The following is a 19,030-nucleotide window of genomic DNA, read 5'->3' as shown; positions in this document are numbered from 1 at the left end:
CTCCCTTCACCCACTTTTCTGTTGTCTGTTCCCAGGGAGGGGGTTATATGTAGATCCTAGTGATAGGTTTCCCCCTTCTACCCCACCTTCCCCTTCCCCTCCTGGTATCGGTACTCTCCTTATTGGTCCTGAGGGGTTATCTGTCCTGGATTCCATGTTTCCAGTTCTTATCTGTACCAATGTATATCCTCTGGTCTAGCTGGCTTTGTAAGGTATAATTGGGATCATGATAGTGGAGGGGAGGAAGCATTAAAGAAGTAGAGGAAATTTGTATGTTTCATCATTGCTAAACTTCAGCCTGACTAGCTTGTCTCCTCCCCGAGACTCTTCTGTAAGGGGATGTCCACTTGCCTACAGATGGGCTTTGGGTCTCCACTCCACACTCCTCCTCATTCACAATGATATGATTTTTGTTCTTTGATGCCTGATACCTGATCCCATCGACCCCTAGTGATCACACAGGCTAGTGTGCTTCTTCCATGTGGGCTTTGTTGCTTCTCAACTAGATGGCCGCTTGTTTACCTTCAAGCCTTTAAGACCCCAGACGCTATATCTTTTGATAGTCAGGCACCATCTGTTTTCTTCACCATATTTGCTTATACACCCACTTTGTCTTCAGCGATCATGTCGGGAAGGTGAGCATCATGAAATGCCAGTTTAATAGAACAAAGTGTTCTTGCATTGAGGGTGTACTTGAGTAGAGGCCTAATGTCCATCTGCTACCTTAATACTAAACCTATACATATATGCAAATAGATCTATTTCTCCATCATCATTTATAAATATATTTACATATGTTTAGACCTCTATAAATACCCTTTGCCTCCTAGGTCTTTCCTCTATTTCCTTTTACTTTCCTTTTGTCCCACTATCATGCTTAGCCTTCATTTGGGTTTCAGTAATTCATCTGTTACACTGCCCTTTATCAAGCCCTACTAGGCCTCCTACACCCTCCTTGCCATCAATTTTGAATCACTCATTGTTCCCTTGTTTCTGGGTTTATTAACACCCACTTCTTTTCCCCTGCCTCCCCCTCTCCTATATCCCCCCAGAACCATCAGTCCCGTTGTTTTCTCCTCCAGATTGCTTATCCCACCTATCTTGATAGACCTGCAGAGATAATAATATGCACAAAAAACAAAACAGAGCAAAATAAAACAAGAACAACCAAAAAATAAGAAATGCCTGTAAATAGTTCAAGGTCTGTTTGTTGACTTTTAGGAGTGTTTTCCAGTGGAGTCTGATGGGGTGCCATGCCCTGGCCCCAAAGTCTATTTTTGCCCTACCTTATTTTCATCTTAGTTTTCCAAGTTAACGTGTGAGATAAAACCGAGGGCAATACAAGAACTCTTAAAAACTAGAGGTTTTTAAAAATGTTGACTGAATTAGGCATACACATTCATATACATGTGCAAAACCACAAAACTGCATAGAAATACAAAATCAAAAATTATTAAGATTATAATAAAGCTCACTGATGTATTTGATTTTTGTTGTATTTCCATGAGCGGTTGCTATATTGAACATATCATGAACCATTTTTTGTGCCACTTTGGCACAGTGGCTTAAAAATTGGGCTGCTCAGTAGCTGTCATTTAAGGTTTCTATGAATCAGAATCCACTCGGCAGTGTGGTCGGAGTTCAGTTTGGTTATGTCTGGAGGTGATTTTAATCTAGGGAGAAAGGTATATTCTAAGGATTCATGAACAAGTGTACATTTTTAAGTTGGTCCCTATAAAGCTTTGTCTGCTTTGTAAACATTTTCAAGCAGCTGATTTAGAAGAAAGCTTTAATGAGCATGAACTGGAGCCCTCATCGCCTAAAAATAAAAAGAAAAGTCGCAAAGGAAGACCCAGGAAAACTCATTTCAAAGGGCTGTCTGAAGATACCAGGTCCACATCCTCCCATGGAACAGATGAAACAGAAAGTAGTTCCTATGTAAGTCGAAGAATGCTTTCTTGTTCCTTTTTTATGGGACCCAGATTATATTGAATTTAAACGAAGTTCATTATTTGATGTGGTTTAAACAAGACCAATGGCGTATTTTCAGGGAGGTTTTTAAAGAGTCACATTTTTCTTTGCATTCACAGAGGGAGAGGTCTCCACACAGAAGCAGCCCTAGTGATGCCAGGCCCAGATGTGGATTCTGTCACGTAGGTGAGGAGGAAAATGAAGCTAGAGGAAAACTGCATATATTTAATGCCAAAAAGGCAGCTGCACATTACAAGTGCATGGTGAGTATGGTTCTTTGTATGTTCTTCGAAGTTCTTTGGAAAAATCACTCAGCATGTAGCCCAATACAGCCCTTTTCTTTACATTCGTGTTTAAGAATTAGGAAAGGTGTATCCTGTGATCCAAATCTTAATAAAAGGCACATTGGGGAAGTCCAGACTTTCTGCTTTAGTAGAGGTCCCTGGATAGAGACTAATAACCCAAAGGCTGGTGGTTTGAATCCACTGACCAGCTACAGAAGAAAGGCCTGGTGATCCATGTCCTTAGGATTCTAGCCATTGCCAGTCTACTCTTAAGAGAGCAGCAAAGTGATGGAGGCAGGGGAAGACTCTGGGAGGAGTGTGAGAGTTAAAGACAACAGAGGTAAATACTGTGAAATCCACAATCCTGCAAGAATGGTGGTCTGTGAGGAGCTGCATGGATAGACATGGAGGCTGAATGGATCTGAGAAGGGAGCATGAGCGCATACTTGGGAATATATATTGGTTTGTCAGAGGATATTTGTACATCTGTATTTACCTTTGCAGCAAATACGGGGATGAGGAAGCAAGCTTCAAACGTTCATAGGAAATTCCATTATATTTTCATTCCTTTTTTTTTTTCATGGACTTTTGGAAGTCCCGTCATCATAACCAAGAATCCCAAGGGAATGAGTCATAGGGCTTTGGAGCTCATAGACTCCGGGAGAACATGTAGATTTATAGGCATAACATAATCCACAAAGACAATGTTCTACATATGACTTTGGTGAGTAGAAACTTAGATCTTAAGAATTCAGGAGTGGCCATTTAAGGCATCTCCTTGTCTGGAGCAAAGAGTGATGAATATCGACAATGCATGGAAACAGTGGACTAACGGACCACAGGAACCTTAGTCGTCATGACCTTGAGATCAGATGGTGCCCAGAACTAGATGGTGCCCAGCAATCACTATCAACTTCTCTGAAAGGGATCATTTTAGAAGATCCTCAAGAGAGGGGGAAATGTCAAGATTATAAAAAAGACCAGGTTTATTGGCCAGACAGAAGCTATGGCCCTTAGTTACCCCACAGGCCTAGAAATAAACTCACCTCCATGGCTCAATTTTCAGCCAAAAAATAGGCCTATAAGGGGAACAGTAACATTAGGGATCTTTCGATTATAAATGTTTTTATTTATTTTTTATTTTATTAGGGGCTCATAGAACTCCCATCACATTCCATACATACATCAATTGTGTAAAGTGCATTTGTACATTCATTGCCCTCATCATTCTCAAAACATTTCCTCTCCACTTAAGCCCCCATCATTAGGTCCTCATTTTTCCCCTCCCTCCTCGCTCCCCCCTCCCCCATGAGCCCTTGATAATTTATAAATTATTATTTTGTCATATCTTGCCCTGTCCGACGTCTCCCTTCACCCACTTCTCGATTGTCTGTCCCCCAGGGAGGAAGTCACATATAGTTCCTTGTAATCGGTTCCCTCCTTCCAACCCACTGTCCCTCTACCCTCCCAGTATTACCACTCACTCCACTGGTCCTGTAGGGATCATCCGCCCTGGTTTCCCTGTATTTCCAGTTCCTATCTGTACCAGTGTACATCCTCTGGTCTAGCCAGACTTGCAAGGTAGTGGGAGCGGGGAGGAAACATTTAGGAACTAGAGGAAAGTTGTATTTTTCATCGTTGCTACATCGCACCCTGACTGGCTCATCTCCTCCCCGAGACCCCTCTGCAAGGGGATCTCCACTGGCCTACTAATGGGCTTTGGGTCTCCACTCTGCACTCCCCCCATCATTCACTATGGTAAGATTTTTTGTTCTGATGATGCCTTATACCTGATCCCTTCGACACTTCATGATTGCATAGGCTGGTGTGCTTCTTCCATGTGGGCTTTGTTGCTTCTGAGCTTGATGGCCGCTTGATTACCTTCAAGCCTTTAAGACCCCAGATGCTATACTTTTGGTAGGCCGGCACCATCAGCTTTCTTCGCCACACTTGCTTATGCACCCATTTGTCTTCAGTGATCCGTTCGACACCTCATGATCACACAGGCTGTGTGGGCTTTGTTGCTTCTGAGCTAGATGGCCGCTTGTTTACCGGGTATAAATGTTTTTATAAACATACTGAGTTGCAGTTACTCACTTTTGAGCCTATTCTTCTAATGGACTCTTAAATTCCATGAGGACATGAAGTTTATCTTTGCATCCTTAGATCCAGGCCAGATATATATAGGCACACCTAAGTGGTTTTTTATATTAGATTGTATTGAATTACTCATCCCTTTATGATTGAGTTTTTAAAATTATGTTTACCAGCGATTCTTAACAACTAGAGAGGCAGATGCTATTTCCATGGGGACTTTATCCAAAATATATGTACCCAGGCCCCCACATGAAATAGATCCCAGACATGTCTATTTGGAGAGGGGGGAAAAAAAATCTCCAGAGGATTTTGATCTGCATCTGTGGTTGAAATTTGTTGATTTAAAAGACCCCCTTTAGAACTTATTGGAAATGTACAACAGTTGAGAATCTTCAGTGTCGGAATCAAGAAGGTATTTAATCTGAGATTGCACATTGCCAATTGTAGTTTTGTATCAAAATTTGGTTTATATCTTAATCATATAGGTGCTTTCTAATATTGAAGTTGGTACATGATATTTTTAAAATCCTCTTAGGGAATTAAAATAATATAACACCTCTGTTCCGATGTTGTTTAATCTGTTTTGGGGTTTTTTTAATCTGTTTTTTTACAAGAATTCTGAGTGTTAACATTCCTGCCTTTTTCTTCTGCAGTTGTTTTCTTCAGGCACTGTGCAGCTCACAACAACATCAAGAGCAGAATTTGGGGATTTTGACATTAAAACTGTACTTCAGGAGATTAAGCGAGGAAAAAGAATGGTCTGTAATTTTCTATTTAGGTTGTGCAATATTACTCTTGATTTTCTGCTTTAAATTGAAGAATACACCTCAGATCTACCCAGTCTTTAGAAACTGCATATGTTACAGCATGGTTTACTTTGGTACCATAATTAAAGGGCTATTACCCCTTGATCCTTTTTCTGTGTTGCTTTACTACTCAAGGAAATTGTTATAATGCAATTTCTTTTTTAGGCTATTTGAGAATCTTATAGCAAAATCAATGAGAACATGAATGTGATGACATACCTCACTAAGTGTTAGATTGAATTGTTTAAGCCTTAAATTTCATTTCATTTTTTACATTGACACATTTATATTGTAGTAGGTCCATGGGAAGCCATATTAAAAGGGGAAATGTAAATAAATAAATAATGATTTACGTTTGCCTGAGGAAAACATAATTCTGATACAGCACTGAAAACTATCCTATTACTTATTTATCGGTTCTAAGTAACAGGAAAGGACCTTTTTCTTTCTTTTTCCTGGAGCCTTCTTTCTTTCTTATTTTTTTTAAAGTATTTTATTGGCGGCTCGTACAACTCTTATCACAATCCATACATCCATCCATTGTGTCAAGCACATTTGTACATATGTTGCCATCATCATTCTCAAAACATTTGCTTTCTACTTGAGCCCTTAATATCAGCTTCTCATTTTTCCCCTCCCTCACCCCTCCCTCATGAACCCTTGATAATTTATAAATTATTATTATTTTGTCATATCTTACACCATCTGGTCTCCCTTCACCCACATCTCCGCTGTCCGTCCCCCAGGGAGGCGGTTATATGTAGATCCTTATAATCTGTTCCCTCCACCCTCCCGTCCTGGAGCCTTCTGTTCAGTTAAAGTGCACTTATAAAGTATTGTCACTTAAAATATTGATCCTAGCCTAAATGTTTCCTTTCTAAAAATGTACCTTAATGTTGAATTACTAGCAAGTAGTGTCCCTGGCTCACTGTCTAGTTTAGGAATCTCACACAATGTCTTTTTATTGTGAAAGCATTTCAGTTGTATTTAAGTTGAGAACACAGTAGACCTCATTAATCCCCCACCTTGATTTGTGACTTGTCCAGATGATTTGCATGTGGCTTATTTATGCCATTTGTCATCACTACTCTTGAAGTGCTTTAAAGCAGATTTTGGACTTCCTGTTATTTCACTTTGAAAACCTCAGTTTTCATCTGTAAGAACTTTAGTCATTCCTTACCCAACCCCAATGCCACTACACTGTATAAATTAAGGTACTTCTTCAGTATCATGTAATGCCCCAGGCATATTTGTATTTTCCCAACTGCCTCGAAACCTGCCTTTGTAAGGATGCCTTGTGTGAATCGAGATCCCAGCAGGGACCACACAGTATATTTGGTGGTTATATATCTCTGAAGTCATCTTGGGACGTAACCCTCTCTCTTTTTGTTTTGTTTTTTAATTGTCGCTGCCTTTTTTAAAAATCATTTTATTAGGGCTCATACAACTCTTATCACAATCCACACGTACATCAATTGTGTGAAGCACACTTATACATTCGTTGCCCTCATCATTCTGCTGTTGCCTTATTGAAGAAAACTTGTTAATTGTTCTGTAGAATATCCCATAGTTTCAATTTGTGTCTTATGATTAGATTCCATTTCAACTTGTGAGGGACTCAGATGACTTTGCAGGTGGGAGAGATTATCTTATATTTTGTCATGTCGGAGAGTCATCGTGTTCAGCGATGAGTCCCCTCCCTACATAGTGAAGTGCCCCTTCAGTCTCTAATGGCTTTGTCTGAATCGATTAGAAATGACCTTTTGCAAAACCCTTTCTGAAGGTGGTGAAAAACTTTAGAGGAATAATGGACTAAAGGGTACATTTGAAAAATGCCTGTCAGAACTCAATTAAGAATTTGAATATACTTGAGAAGCTAGCAGTATGAAAACTGGTGGTGTTTAGGTACAGTTCAGTTCATTGATAATTTTGATTAAAAATGAAACTCTTTATAACAGAGCCTATAGTATTAGCAATATAAAGGAACAATTGCTTGATCATATACAGAGCAGTGCTGTTGTGTGATGTCCCTGGAGGTGACTAGCATGCCAATTTAGTTCAGTTGATCTATTAATTACTATCTCTGCACTGTTGAAGATTAAATAAACACTATCCTAGCATTTCACTAAGTATGCTCCAAAGGAAATGACTCCATAAAACTTCTCCATCACCCCTCTGAAGAAAGGGTATCTTCGAGGTTGTATAGTATACCCCTTCTCCCACGGTCCTGGAGAAAATGCTGTAAGAGGAGTGTTGCAATCAAGGAGTCTGCTTAACCTAGCTTTGAACATTCTTTAGCCAAGGTAGATCTAGACCGAAATGAGCCCTACAAAGATCCACGGGCCGCTTTAAAGTTTCTCTGCAATTCTGCCTACTGGGTAGCAATCCCTCTTGGGGAGATCACAGCTGCCTTTTGTAAATATTTAGCGTGGTCATACTTGTAATAAGAAAGGATATAATCAAGTGGGAGAGGAGGAGTTCCATCCACTATAATAAAGAATGCCATTCCCTTTTGTGGGTTTGGCAGTATTGGTGAGTATCTTACTGATGTTCAGGTGCCAGGTCTCTAATGGTTACTGCAGTTTTTCTAACAAGCTGGCAGTTGAACACATGTTAAATAATGGAAAGGCCAGAGGATGGTTAGAAATGTTATCAGATTTGGCTTAAATTGCAATATTGTTTGATAGGTCTGCCCCATACAAATTCAGCATCCTCCTTTTTTTCCAGTGGAAAATACAGTTGTTTTGTTGTGGTATACTGGAATGCTTGGCTGAAATATGCCAAGTAGAATACATAAGAATGCATGAGCTTTGAAAATAAAACAAGTTCTGATTATTCCTTTCTCTTTCCCTAAACAGAAATGTACACTTTGCAGTCAGCCCGGTGCTACTATTGGATGTGAAATCAAAGCCTGTGTTAAGACTTACCATTACCACTGTGGAGTGCAAGACAAAGCCAAGTACATTGAAAACATGTCCCGAGGAATTTACAAGTAAGAAACAGCTCTCCTAAATATGCTAATAAGAACCCACCTTGCAACAGATGACATTAGGTGACTTGAGCCACATTCTTTGGGCTGTGTAGCCCTGTATAGAAGACTGTGGATGTTGTGTAAGAAATGGGTACTGCAGTTGTCATTTTCCTCTGATTACCTACCCCCGAAGTAGCACTCAGTTAACTCACTTTCTTACACGTATTATGTACCAGACTGGCTGATCCTGTACAGATTTATAGCCTCAGAAACCCTGCACAGGGTCACTGTTAAACAGTTAGAATTGACTTGATGGAAGGTGGGTTATGTTTGTGGTTTAGATTAAAGTGCAAACAGCTCTGGTGGTGGTGAAGCACGTGGCTTCTAATCACATGATTGGAGATTGAAACCCACCAGCCATTCCATGGGAGAAAGCTGAAGCAATCTGCTTCCATAAGGATGTACAGCCCTGGAAACCTTGTAAGACAGCTCTACTCAGTCCTATAGTGTCTATATGAGTTGAAATCAACTCAAAGGCAACTAGTTTGGTCTTTGAGTTTATACTACGTACATAAGGAGCCCTGGTGACACAGTGGCTAAAGCACTCTGCTGCCGACCTTTGCTATCTGAAAGTTTAGCAATTCAAGCCCACCAGGAAGAGTTAGACGTGGCAGTCAGCTTCTGTAAAGATGACAGCCTTGGAAGTGCTGTGGGGCAGTTCTGCTCACTCCTATGTACAAGGTCACTATGAGTTGGAATCAAGTCAACAAAATACAATTGACTACCCATTTAGAAAAAAAAATTCAAAACCTACCACAGACTGTACTCCAAAATAAATTGTAGATGAATTAAAATTATAAACATTTAACAAAAAGAAAAACTAAGACTTTAAGTGTGGTTAGGAAATAGAGGAGCTAGTCCTATATTCCTAAAGGCCTTTATAAGCATAATAGGAAACGTAAGAGTTTTTTTTTAAAGACATAAAGAGAATTCTAAATCAGGAATGTTTACCATAGGCCCACCAAGAGAAACCATCTAGCCAGGAAAGTGCAATCCATTTGAAAATTTGACAAAAGACATGAGCAGACAACTAACAAAAGGAATAGCCATGGATAAGAAGCAAATGAGAAGATGGTTAACTTTAGTGGTATTCAAGGAAATGCAAAAAGAAGATGCACATTTCTCTGATGTTAGCTAGGTAACGGGGAGACAGGTATTCTCATTCTCTTACCTGCCTAAGCTTGAATATAAATTAGTGCAACTTTTTTGAAGAGCAGTTTGCCATTAGAGATCAAAGCCATAAACAGTATGTCTACCAAATTTTCTAGGGGAAGGAAGCAGACCAGAATACCAAGTAAAGATGCCAGAAGTTTCTTCGGCTTACTGTTCATGATGGCTGTGGAGGATCATTTCACTCCAGGGCCACTAGGACATCTTAGACTCAGCTCTGTGTTCAGGTTACATCAGTCAAGGATACAAGACAAGAAGTACACCTGGTCAGCTCGGCACTGTCAGATGGCCCTCTTTACTAGAAGCCCTTTTACCAGCGAGATTAGCAGTAGAACTCAGGCTCCATAACAGCTGTGGCTCATTCTGCCTTAAAAACCTCACCTTAGAAGCCTGCAGCTCCTGTGACAATGGGTGTGTAGGCATGGCTGGTTCTCCCATTCCCTGTGAGGGACACAGTCCCACTCAGTCCCAGTGCTTTGCCATCCTGACAGCGTATGTCATTCTCCCAGTGTAGGTACTGTCTTCCAAGCAGGGGTATCTAGCTTCATAAGGTAGTTGGCTTACCAGTTTCTGTTCAGCTACCAGGGGAACAGAACTACAGACTTAACCACAGAGGATTTTCTCATGTAGATTAAGAAATAGCTTGAGCATGTACCTGGAGACTTGATAAATAAATGTAAGACCTGCATATAATGGAATACTATGCAGGAGCCAAGAAATGAAGCCAACACACATTTTTGTATACATAGCAACATCTCTAGACCATCTTCCCCATTTAACTTTATACTTACATATTTATTGTAATACCCATGTTCATTTTCCAAAAAATGGTAACTATAATGTGGATTCCAACTTAGCGGAAACCTCTAGGCTGGAGTAGAACTGTCCCCTAGGGTTTCCGTAAATCCTTATGGAAGCAGACTGACACATCTATTATTTAGTATTATTTAATATCCCCATGTTGCTGCTGAGAATTGCGATGTTAAAAACCCACTGCCATCTAGTCATTTCTGGCCAGAGTAGCCCTATACAGGGTTTCAGAGGCTGTACATCTTCACGGGAGCAGACAGCCTCAGCTGTCTCCCCTGGAGCAACTGAGGGGGGTTTAAACCACTGAGCTTAGGGTTAGTAGTCCAATGCTTACCAAGAAAACATTAATTCTCTTTCCAAAGATAAAAGGTTTAAATCTTTTCAGATATTTTCTTCCAGAATTCTGAGTAACTGTATATATGTATATAATATAACAACACAATGCACTTATACACAGATTTCTGGCATTTTTTTCCACTTACTAAGTCTGAAACATTTTTTCTGGTTACATCGTATTTCAGTGTATGAGTATAACTGGTTCCATTTTTAGACCTTTAGGTTATTTTTAATTTTTAATGATTTATAGAACCATGTTGGAGTAACTTAAGTAATTTTTTTAACTTTTTAAAATTTTCATATTTGTATCCAGATTATATTTTCCTAAAGAGTATTGACTTCAAATGAGAGTTCATGTGCAGATAACTTGGAGAGAGAAGATGGGAGGAGTGGGAAGGGGCTTTCAAAAGTCCATGGTTAATCTGTTATAAACTCTTTACAACGCATTCATTTCTCAGTGAAGTGGGTTCTATCATTCACTGAGTGGGTTTTCCTTCCTTACCTGCCTTTGCTGCATCTTTTTCCAATTGAAAGCGATTCTGTATCATTCTGCTTTTCTGTCTGTATGGCATTTTAATACCATATAAATATGTGTTTATTTTCTTTTTTTTTGTTTGTTTTTTTTGTTTTTGTTTTTTAAATATGTGTTTATTTTCATTGTCTGTTTTCCACCATAAAATATGTGAGTTCTCTGGAAGTAGGAATACTGCTTGGTTGACACCTGTGACCTTTGTGGCCAGACTGTTTCTTAAGGTAGGCCTGGGACCAACAGTCCTCCAAAAGGCAGGGTCACTACAGGACTCCAATGTGTTCTGAACAACGAACCCATCTTTGAAAAGAAAGCTTACTGTGATACACAATCTGAAACATGCACAAAAATCAAGTCATATGACAAATCCTTCCATCAGCAGTTACCAAGTCATTGTCATAGTTGTTTTTGCTGTCTGTTTTGTTCCTGAAGTACATGAAAGCAAAGTCCCATCTTTCCCTACCTTTCTCAGTATGTGCCTCCTAAAAAGGGAGTGTTTCTCACATAATCCGCTACCCAATTATCACAAGTCAAGATGGATAATTTCTTAGTATCATATCCAATTAACTTTCACATGTCCCCAGTTGTCTTTAAAATATTCTTTTAGCGTTGCTTTGTTTAAATCTGGACAGAGATCCAGAGTCTGAAGTCTCTCAATATAGTACAATTTCCACCCTACACTCCCTCTCCCCTTACTTATGAAAGAACCCACTAAGCGGTCCTGTAGAAGTCGACTCCCATTCTAGATTTGTCTCTGTTCTTTCATGCTGACATATAACTTGTTTGACTCTCTCCCCATTACCTGTAAATTGGCTCAAAGGCAAGAATGAGGTTATATATTGGGGGGATGAATACTTGTTAGGTGGCGATTTGTAGTACTCTCACTTATTAGTATTTGAACTCAACATTTTATAGATAACGTGCTTCCCAATGCGCAGCATTTGAAGAGCTCAATTTCTCGAGAGTTCTTTGAACATTTTTGATAGTCATTGTTGAACATTATTGACAAAGAATAAAAAGAGAAAGAGCCAAACCAGGTTGGAAGTCAGTTGTTAGTGTCCTTACCACCCACACTTCCCCTCTGCCTCTTATTCTATTCATATGTTAGAAATGTCCCATAGGAAACCTGTTTTATTTAGATCGTCCAATTGTGACGTGCCTCTGTGAATGCCTACCTGATCTTTTCTTTCCACTAGTGACCACAAGAGGGCATTCAGTGAACATTTTCTAAGCATTGTTCTGCTTTGTTCGTTTGTGTATAAATGACCTAAATCTGAGCCCACACCAGCCCACCCCTCTTTGATTGGGGGTGGGGAATGTTTAAAGAAACTATTGGTAGAAACAAAAACCAGAAACTATTGGTGTGCTTATATGTATTCTAGCGGTTTAATCCCTTGTCCCAACCCCCCAACCTACGTCATTTTCATTACAAAGAAAATGAGTGGGGGCAGCACAGTGTCAAAGTATCACTCCAGGGATTGCTTGCTAATCACAAAAGGGAAAATGAACCTTTATAATGGGGACATCTTGTCCCACTAGTAGTGGGACAGTAAAACCAGGTGCCTCCTTAAATTGGTAGATCATCTACCAATTGTCTTTTACTCAAAAAAAGAAAAGAAAATTGAACCTTCAGTGAACCAAACCCAAATAGGAAATACATACTGAGAAAAACAAGCCAGCACACTCAGACAAGTACAAGGTCATATCTGTGACAAAATAACTGGCCTGGCCTTGAATAAAAGTCGCCATGTTGAGGAAAATATTGAAGGGTGCCTAGAAACCTGTCAGATGACCAGTAAAGGTGTGACCCAGCTACTGATGGTAAATAATTATTGGAAGATTTTGATTAAAACTGTTTCATGAAAGAAACATGAGTGGAAAGAAGCATACATAACATATGTATGATTTCCTGAACTGGGATTTCAAATCCTGTAGCTATAACAAAATTGCAGAGGCTTTCTCTCTCAGTATGCCTAAAAGTAAGAGCCCTAGTGGCTTTGTGGGTGCTGTGTGAGTTGGGCTGCTCAGCACAAGGTCAGCATTTTGAAACTACCAGCCAGTCCATGGGAGAATGAGGAGGCTTTCTCTTCTCATGAGGAGTCACAGTCTCCGAAACCCACAAGGGCCAGTTCGACTCTGCTTCGCTATGAGTTGTTGGAATCAACTTGATGGCAGTGAGTTAGGCTTTGGTTGGTATACCTGAAAGTTAATACTTTCAAAGTGCTTGCCAACTTTGCTTTTCATCTGGGGCAAAGAGGAATTGCTTTCTCTTCGGGCCTATGTAATCAATTAACTATAACCTTAAGCCAGAGGTTCTATGTCAGACAAACTTGCATTGACTGTAGCCCTATGCTTAATTGCGAACTGGCTTTAAGTGGGAATGAGGGGACCCGTATTGGAAATGGGCCAGCATCCACTAATGGTGACATAACCGTGAGCTCATCTATGATGACCACAACATCTTGAGGCTTTTGTCTTTCCTCGTCATAGACTGTATTGTAAAAACCATAGCGGAAATGATGAGCGGGATGAAGAAGATGAAGAACGGGAGAGTAAAAGTCGTGGAAAAGTAGAAATTGATCAGCAACAACTAACTCAGCAGCAACTTAATGGAAACTAGGTATGAAAGTAATTATACTAGATCTGTTGTCAGGATACCATGCACATGAATCAATGTTGACGTAGTGGTGTGCAGCGAGCCTTTAGTAGCTAATAAGTTTAGTTAAGAGCATGTTATTAGAATGCAGAGGATTGTGTAGCCTTGCATAGTGTTTTTGTTTGTTTTATTTGTTTTAGCTAGCTGATTTGGCAATAGTAACACGAGGCTATCTACTTTATCAGTAAATGTAGTTTTAAGTAAAATCAATAAGATATTCTCACTCCTCAATAACATATTTATTGTTTTTTCCTCTGAAGCATCATATTTTACATTTTCTTATCATCTTTTGAACAGGTTCATGGGACAGAGTTAGAAAACTGGGAATGAATAAGACATCCATAACTACTATTCTTTTTTCACTGTTTTCTAAAATCGAAAGGGTTTGTAACTTTGTACTGCCCAACTCTCTTAGATCCTTTACTGAACTGCCTACAAATGTCCTGTTTGTTCTGTGAGCCTCCACTAGGTGGCAGCGTTTGACATGTGGATATTACTTAGCTGTAGAGTGCAGTTTCGGGGAAGCAAGTGAAACACAATTAACCCCATCCATGTACAGTGTCACCAGTTCAAGCAGACATGGAAACGAAGTGAGCTGGCTATATGGACCGAACAAAGTTGTGCTGTTTAGAAGGTTTCACTTGGTTTAGTGGCCTCATATTCAAGGGAAAGCATAAGCAAATTTGACTTCACAATGCAAACACGCCTCTGGTGGCCACACGGTAATGTGTGAAGTGCTTGTCACACGCAAGTACTGATGGCTAGAAATGAAGAGAGCCTACCTTTTTCTGCGGGCTCTAATAGTGCATGCGAAAAAAGCCCTCCAAGCAGTGTGTTAAGGTTTTCCATTTGAGTGCTGTTCAAACTCTCACCGACCAGCATGGACTCTACTCTGGCCGCTCTCAGCTTCAAGCTCCTGCTTATGCCAAACCTGCTCGACAGTACACCACTTCTTCCCATGTTGTACAGAGAGTGCCAGGGTGGGGGCAGGGCGGGGAGGGGGATCATCGCATCTTTCTAAGTGGCAACAGCAAATTCAACCTCTGTAAGATTTCAAGGATTAATACTCCCTGAGCACTGTCGTGCCCGCCCTCCTCTGTCTCCCAGTCTGATACCCATTCCTCTCAAGTGCCCTGTTGTGTGAAACATTTCACGTGTTGGCCCAAAGTGTGTAAGGAGGTCTCCTGTGCTTATGGGAGGAAACCAAACCAAACCAAACCATCTTGGCATAAAGCAGTATTTATTTTAAATTCTATGACCACTATTTTGGAGCCTTTATTTAATATGTTTTAATGTTTTCGCTCCACTGCTTTGGTTATCTACTAAATAGGCTTCTGATAGACCATGGTGGTGTTTTACCATAGATACTTGCAATTGTTTATCAAAGCCTAAGAACCCAGCTTTTTAGAAAGGATTTCCTCGCTGGCCATTTCCAGCTCGGGATGTTTCCTTCCACGTACCTGCTGAAGCACATTGAGATTTTTCTTTATGGCAAAGCCAAAACCGGTAGTTGTGGACTGCCTGATGGGAGCCCAGCCCTCAAGGTGGAGGAGAGAGAGACCGATTTCTGCACTGTTAAATAACCAGCCACATGGAAGCAAGTTAGCATACAAAACAGCATCGTGCTAATGTGACTCTATACCAAGATACTCTGCAGGAGAGAGAAGCGTTTGAAAAAATGAAACAGGTAGAAAATTACACTGTGCTTAATGACTGACAGCGTCCTGGTGACGCAGTGGTTGAAGCACCCAATTGCTAACCTAAAGGTCGGCGGTATGAACCCACCAGTGACTCCACTGGGGGATGCCGTGGCGGTCTGCGGCGTCCGTAATGATGGACAACTGTCGGAGGCAGTCCTACTGTGTCTTCTAGGGTCGATAGGAGTCAGAATTGACCCACCCGCAGTGGGTTCGGTTTGGGGATTAATGACTTGAGTTTTTGTGAAAATTGTTAGTCCCTTAACCACATCTCTGCCCTGTTGTCTGTTCACTTATTTCCTTAAGTCCAAGCGCTCCATGACAGCTCTTTTTTTTAAACCATCTTTTATTGTTACTCTTAGGAGAAGGAAACTAGCTTTAGTCGTAGATTGCCCTCTGTTTTCTTTTTGCTCGAAATATGCCATCGAGGTTTTTTAGTGTGTATGTGATTGTCTAAATTCATCATGACTTGAAGTGCAAGACAGATCTAGATGTGTGTTTACCGAGCTATGTGACTTGCCCCAAAGGATCTGTACCTTATTTCCATAGGACAGCTTGAAAAATCCTAGTTTTCAATCTTGTCTCACTGTGTCTAGATCTTTTATACATTGTGTGCCATCGGCTTACCCACGGGATAGCAGCGCCTTCATTTATGGACAACTACTGTAATGATGGTTTTTTGTTTGTTTGTTTGTTTGTTTTAAGGAAAAATGTAGAAGGTGTCCGGGGTAATAATGGCCCGTCAATGATTCTATACCAGTTTTCAAATACTATAGCTGTCAGTGGGTAGATTTGTTATATGTAGTGAAATATATGACTTTGTAGGGGTTTCTTCAACCCTTTCTCTGCCACTAGCAACCAGAATAGCACTTTACCTTTTGGTTGGCTAGGTAAGTGGCTGGCTACCTATTTTCTCTCACTGTGGTGTGATCGGCTAATAATCTTTTGTTTAAAAAAAAAAGATGAGAAGTCATCTTTGGTGTAAACTTCCAATGTTTTGTTTCTGTATCATTTTATTTTTTTTATTTTTGGTCACATGCTGAGTAAAAGTGCCTTACAATGTAAAAATTGTACAGTACTTATGTTCCCAAGTAGCATCATCATCGACTGGGTAGTAATTACATTGTGGTATTAATATTTAGAAAAAATGTACCTCAGCAGTGTATTTACTGTACATCTCTTAAGTCCTTAACTGTAGTTTTAATAAGCATGACATTATTTGATAAGTATATAGCATTTACATAATTTCAAAAAATACTGCCATGACTGTCTTTTACGCATATTTTAGCTTGAAATTTTAAAACGTCTTTTCTTTCTCCCTCCCCTTTTTTTGTTTAGTTGTTGTTATTGATATTAAACAGTGTAATCTTTGCAAGCGTATATTGAAGATTAATCTGGAGCATTTACTGCCTTACCAGAAATGTTAGTAAGAAATGTTCTTTAGAGTAGAAGGATAGACTTGAGTTTCTCTACTTTAATAAAAGTGCTTTGTTCCTGGGGAAGGGGGAAGTGAATTTTACTTTCATCTCAATTTATTAGAAACCCACAACTGAAAACAAATTTTGTTTGATCTCCCCCCCAACCCAAAGATGAGTGATTTTCATATTATAGATTGTACTTCCTTGGGAGTACATGCTACTCAAGATATTAAGAGATTGCCGAGCTATGTAGATCTGTTGATTCAGAATCTGTGTACTTGAACAAACTTGTGAGAATCTTCAATATCTCAAAGCATAATGAAAACTGTGTTATTGCTTTTGTAGAAAGCACTCATGTTAGACCGTGGCATATAATTTTGCTGGATGGACATTTGGGTTCATTGTGAAGATAAGGAATGCATCATGGGTCAAAATCAAACATTCCTCTCATGTTCTGTATATTTGGTTCCTGTTATATTGGCTTTATTTTTAGAATTGTAGTTTGTAGTATTAGTTTACTTTTATTGGTATTCTTGCATATACTATTCATTCAATAAATGCGTTATGACTTTCATAAGTGTATGCCTTTTTTTGTGACCGCTCCTGAGTAATGACACTTGATAACAGCAATTGTGTTACATTTTAGCCTTACTTTATTACGACTCACAGGGACCCTAAAGGACTGGGTAAAACTGCCTCTGGATTTCTGAGATTAACTCTTTGTTTTAATAATTGGGAATTCTTACAGATATTATAACAATCCATAAATCAGTTAGATCAAGCATAGTTGTACAGTTGCTGCCACCATCATTTTCAATACATTTTCTTTCTTCTTGAACGCTTTGATATCAGCTCCCCTTATCCCCTCCATCCCTCACCCTACCCCTCAGGAACCATTATTATTATTATGCCATATCTACCCAATGATCCATTCACCTACAATTCTGTTATTTGTTCCCCTGAAGTGGGGTTATACAGTCATCATTACTGTGAATTCACACCACCCCAATACATATACCCTTTCCCATACCCTCAGGGAGTCATTACTTCCATTACTATTTCTGAAGGGTTTATCTCATCCTGGACTTCATGCATCGAATGACCTTAATTATCCAAATGGACATATACAGGTCTCACAAGATTTATGAGGTGAAAGTAAGACCATAATAGTAGGGGGGAGGAAATATTACAGAATACTGTGCTTCAACGGTGCTCTGGATATTATCAGCCCTTCCGTGTGGCCCTTCTATGAGGTACTGTCCAATGATCTTACAGGTAGGTTTGGGGTCTCCACTTTGCCTATGCTCCTTCACATCAGTCTGATTGCTTGTTTTGGATTGCTGATACTTACTCCCATTGACACCTCATGACCACACAAGCTGGTATGCTGCTTCCATGTGGGCTTTCTTGCTTCCATCTAGATGACTGCTTGTTTAACTTCAAGCCCTTAAGACTTCAGACACTATGTCTTTTAATAGCGGGGTACCATCAGCTTTCTTCACCACATTTGCTTATGCACCCATTTTGTCTTCAGCAATCATGTTGGGAAGGTGAGCATCACAGAGTGACAGGTTATTAACAAACTGTTCATGTACTGAGGTAAATTTTAAGTAGAGGCCCAAAGTTCACCTGATTCCTTGTTGTATCTATATCTATCTATATATATGTATATGGAGAGAGACAAATATACCATCTTAATATATTTATGTATATACATATCTATATAACTATATAATTTTTACTTTTTTAGAAAAAAATCATTGGGGGCTCTTACAGCTCTTATAACATTCCATACATCAGTTTTATCAAGCATATTTGTACTTTTGTTGCTATCATCATTTCCAAAACATTTTCTACTTGAGCTCGTGGTATAAGCTCCTTTGTTTTCCCCCTCTCACCCTTGTGAATCCTTGATCAATTATACATTGTTAGTATTATTTCGTATCTTACACTCTTGTCTCCCTTCACACACATCTGTTATTTGTCCCCTTGGGGTTTGGGGGACTTATATATCCAACCTTGTGATAGTTCCTCCCCCTTCCCAGCCATCTCCCTATCCTCATGATACTGCTACTCCCACTACTGTTCACCACATTTTCACTTTATTGTTCTTTCCTCTATTTCCCCTTTCCTCCTGCCCCACTGTGTTAGTCTGGGTAGACAAGAGAAACAAATCCGTAGACACACATGTGTATAAGAAAGAGATTTATATACAGGAGGAATTG

At 39.7% G+C, this 19,030-nt stretch overlaps 1 protein-coding gene across 2 annotated transcripts in view; it reads left to right on the top strand.

Annotated features, from left to right (window-relative positions):
• Positions 1 to 17,379, top strand: part of PHF6 (PHD finger protein 6) — a 46,002-nt gene extending 28,623 nt beyond the window's left edge. The window contains exons 6-11 of one of the 2 annotated variants that reach the window (XM_004715365.2): positions 1,772 to 1,938; positions 2,091 to 2,234; positions 5,006 to 5,110; positions 8,017 to 8,150; positions 13,525 to 13,654; positions 13,988 to 17,379. In XM_004715365.2, the coding sequence (XP_004715422.1) occupies positions 1,772 to 1,938; positions 2,091 to 2,234; positions 5,006 to 5,110; positions 8,017 to 8,150; positions 13,525 to 13,654 (680 nt within the window). In that variant the 3' untranslated portion in view covers positions 13,988 to 17,379. Of the gene's footprint in view, positions 1 to 1,768; positions 1,939 to 2,090; positions 2,235 to 5,005; positions 5,111 to 8,016; positions 8,151 to 13,524; positions 13,655 to 13,987 lie in introns of both variants that reach the window. The other variant, XM_004715364.2, reaches the window with a different exon arrangement.
• The last annotated feature ends 1,651 nt before the right edge of the window (positions 17,380 to 19,030 follow it).

This window comes from Echinops telfairi, unplaced genomic scaffold (genome assembly GCF_000313985.2).
Source record: "Echinops telfairi isolate 266 unplaced genomic scaffold, ASM31398v2 ScPeMD7_20;HRSCAF=75, whole genome shotgun sequence".
Lineage (NCBI taxonomy): Eukaryota > Metazoa > Chordata > Mammalia > Afrosoricida > Tenrecidae > Echinops > Echinops telfairi.
This window is presented reverse-complemented; position numbering and strand designations above follow the sequence as displayed.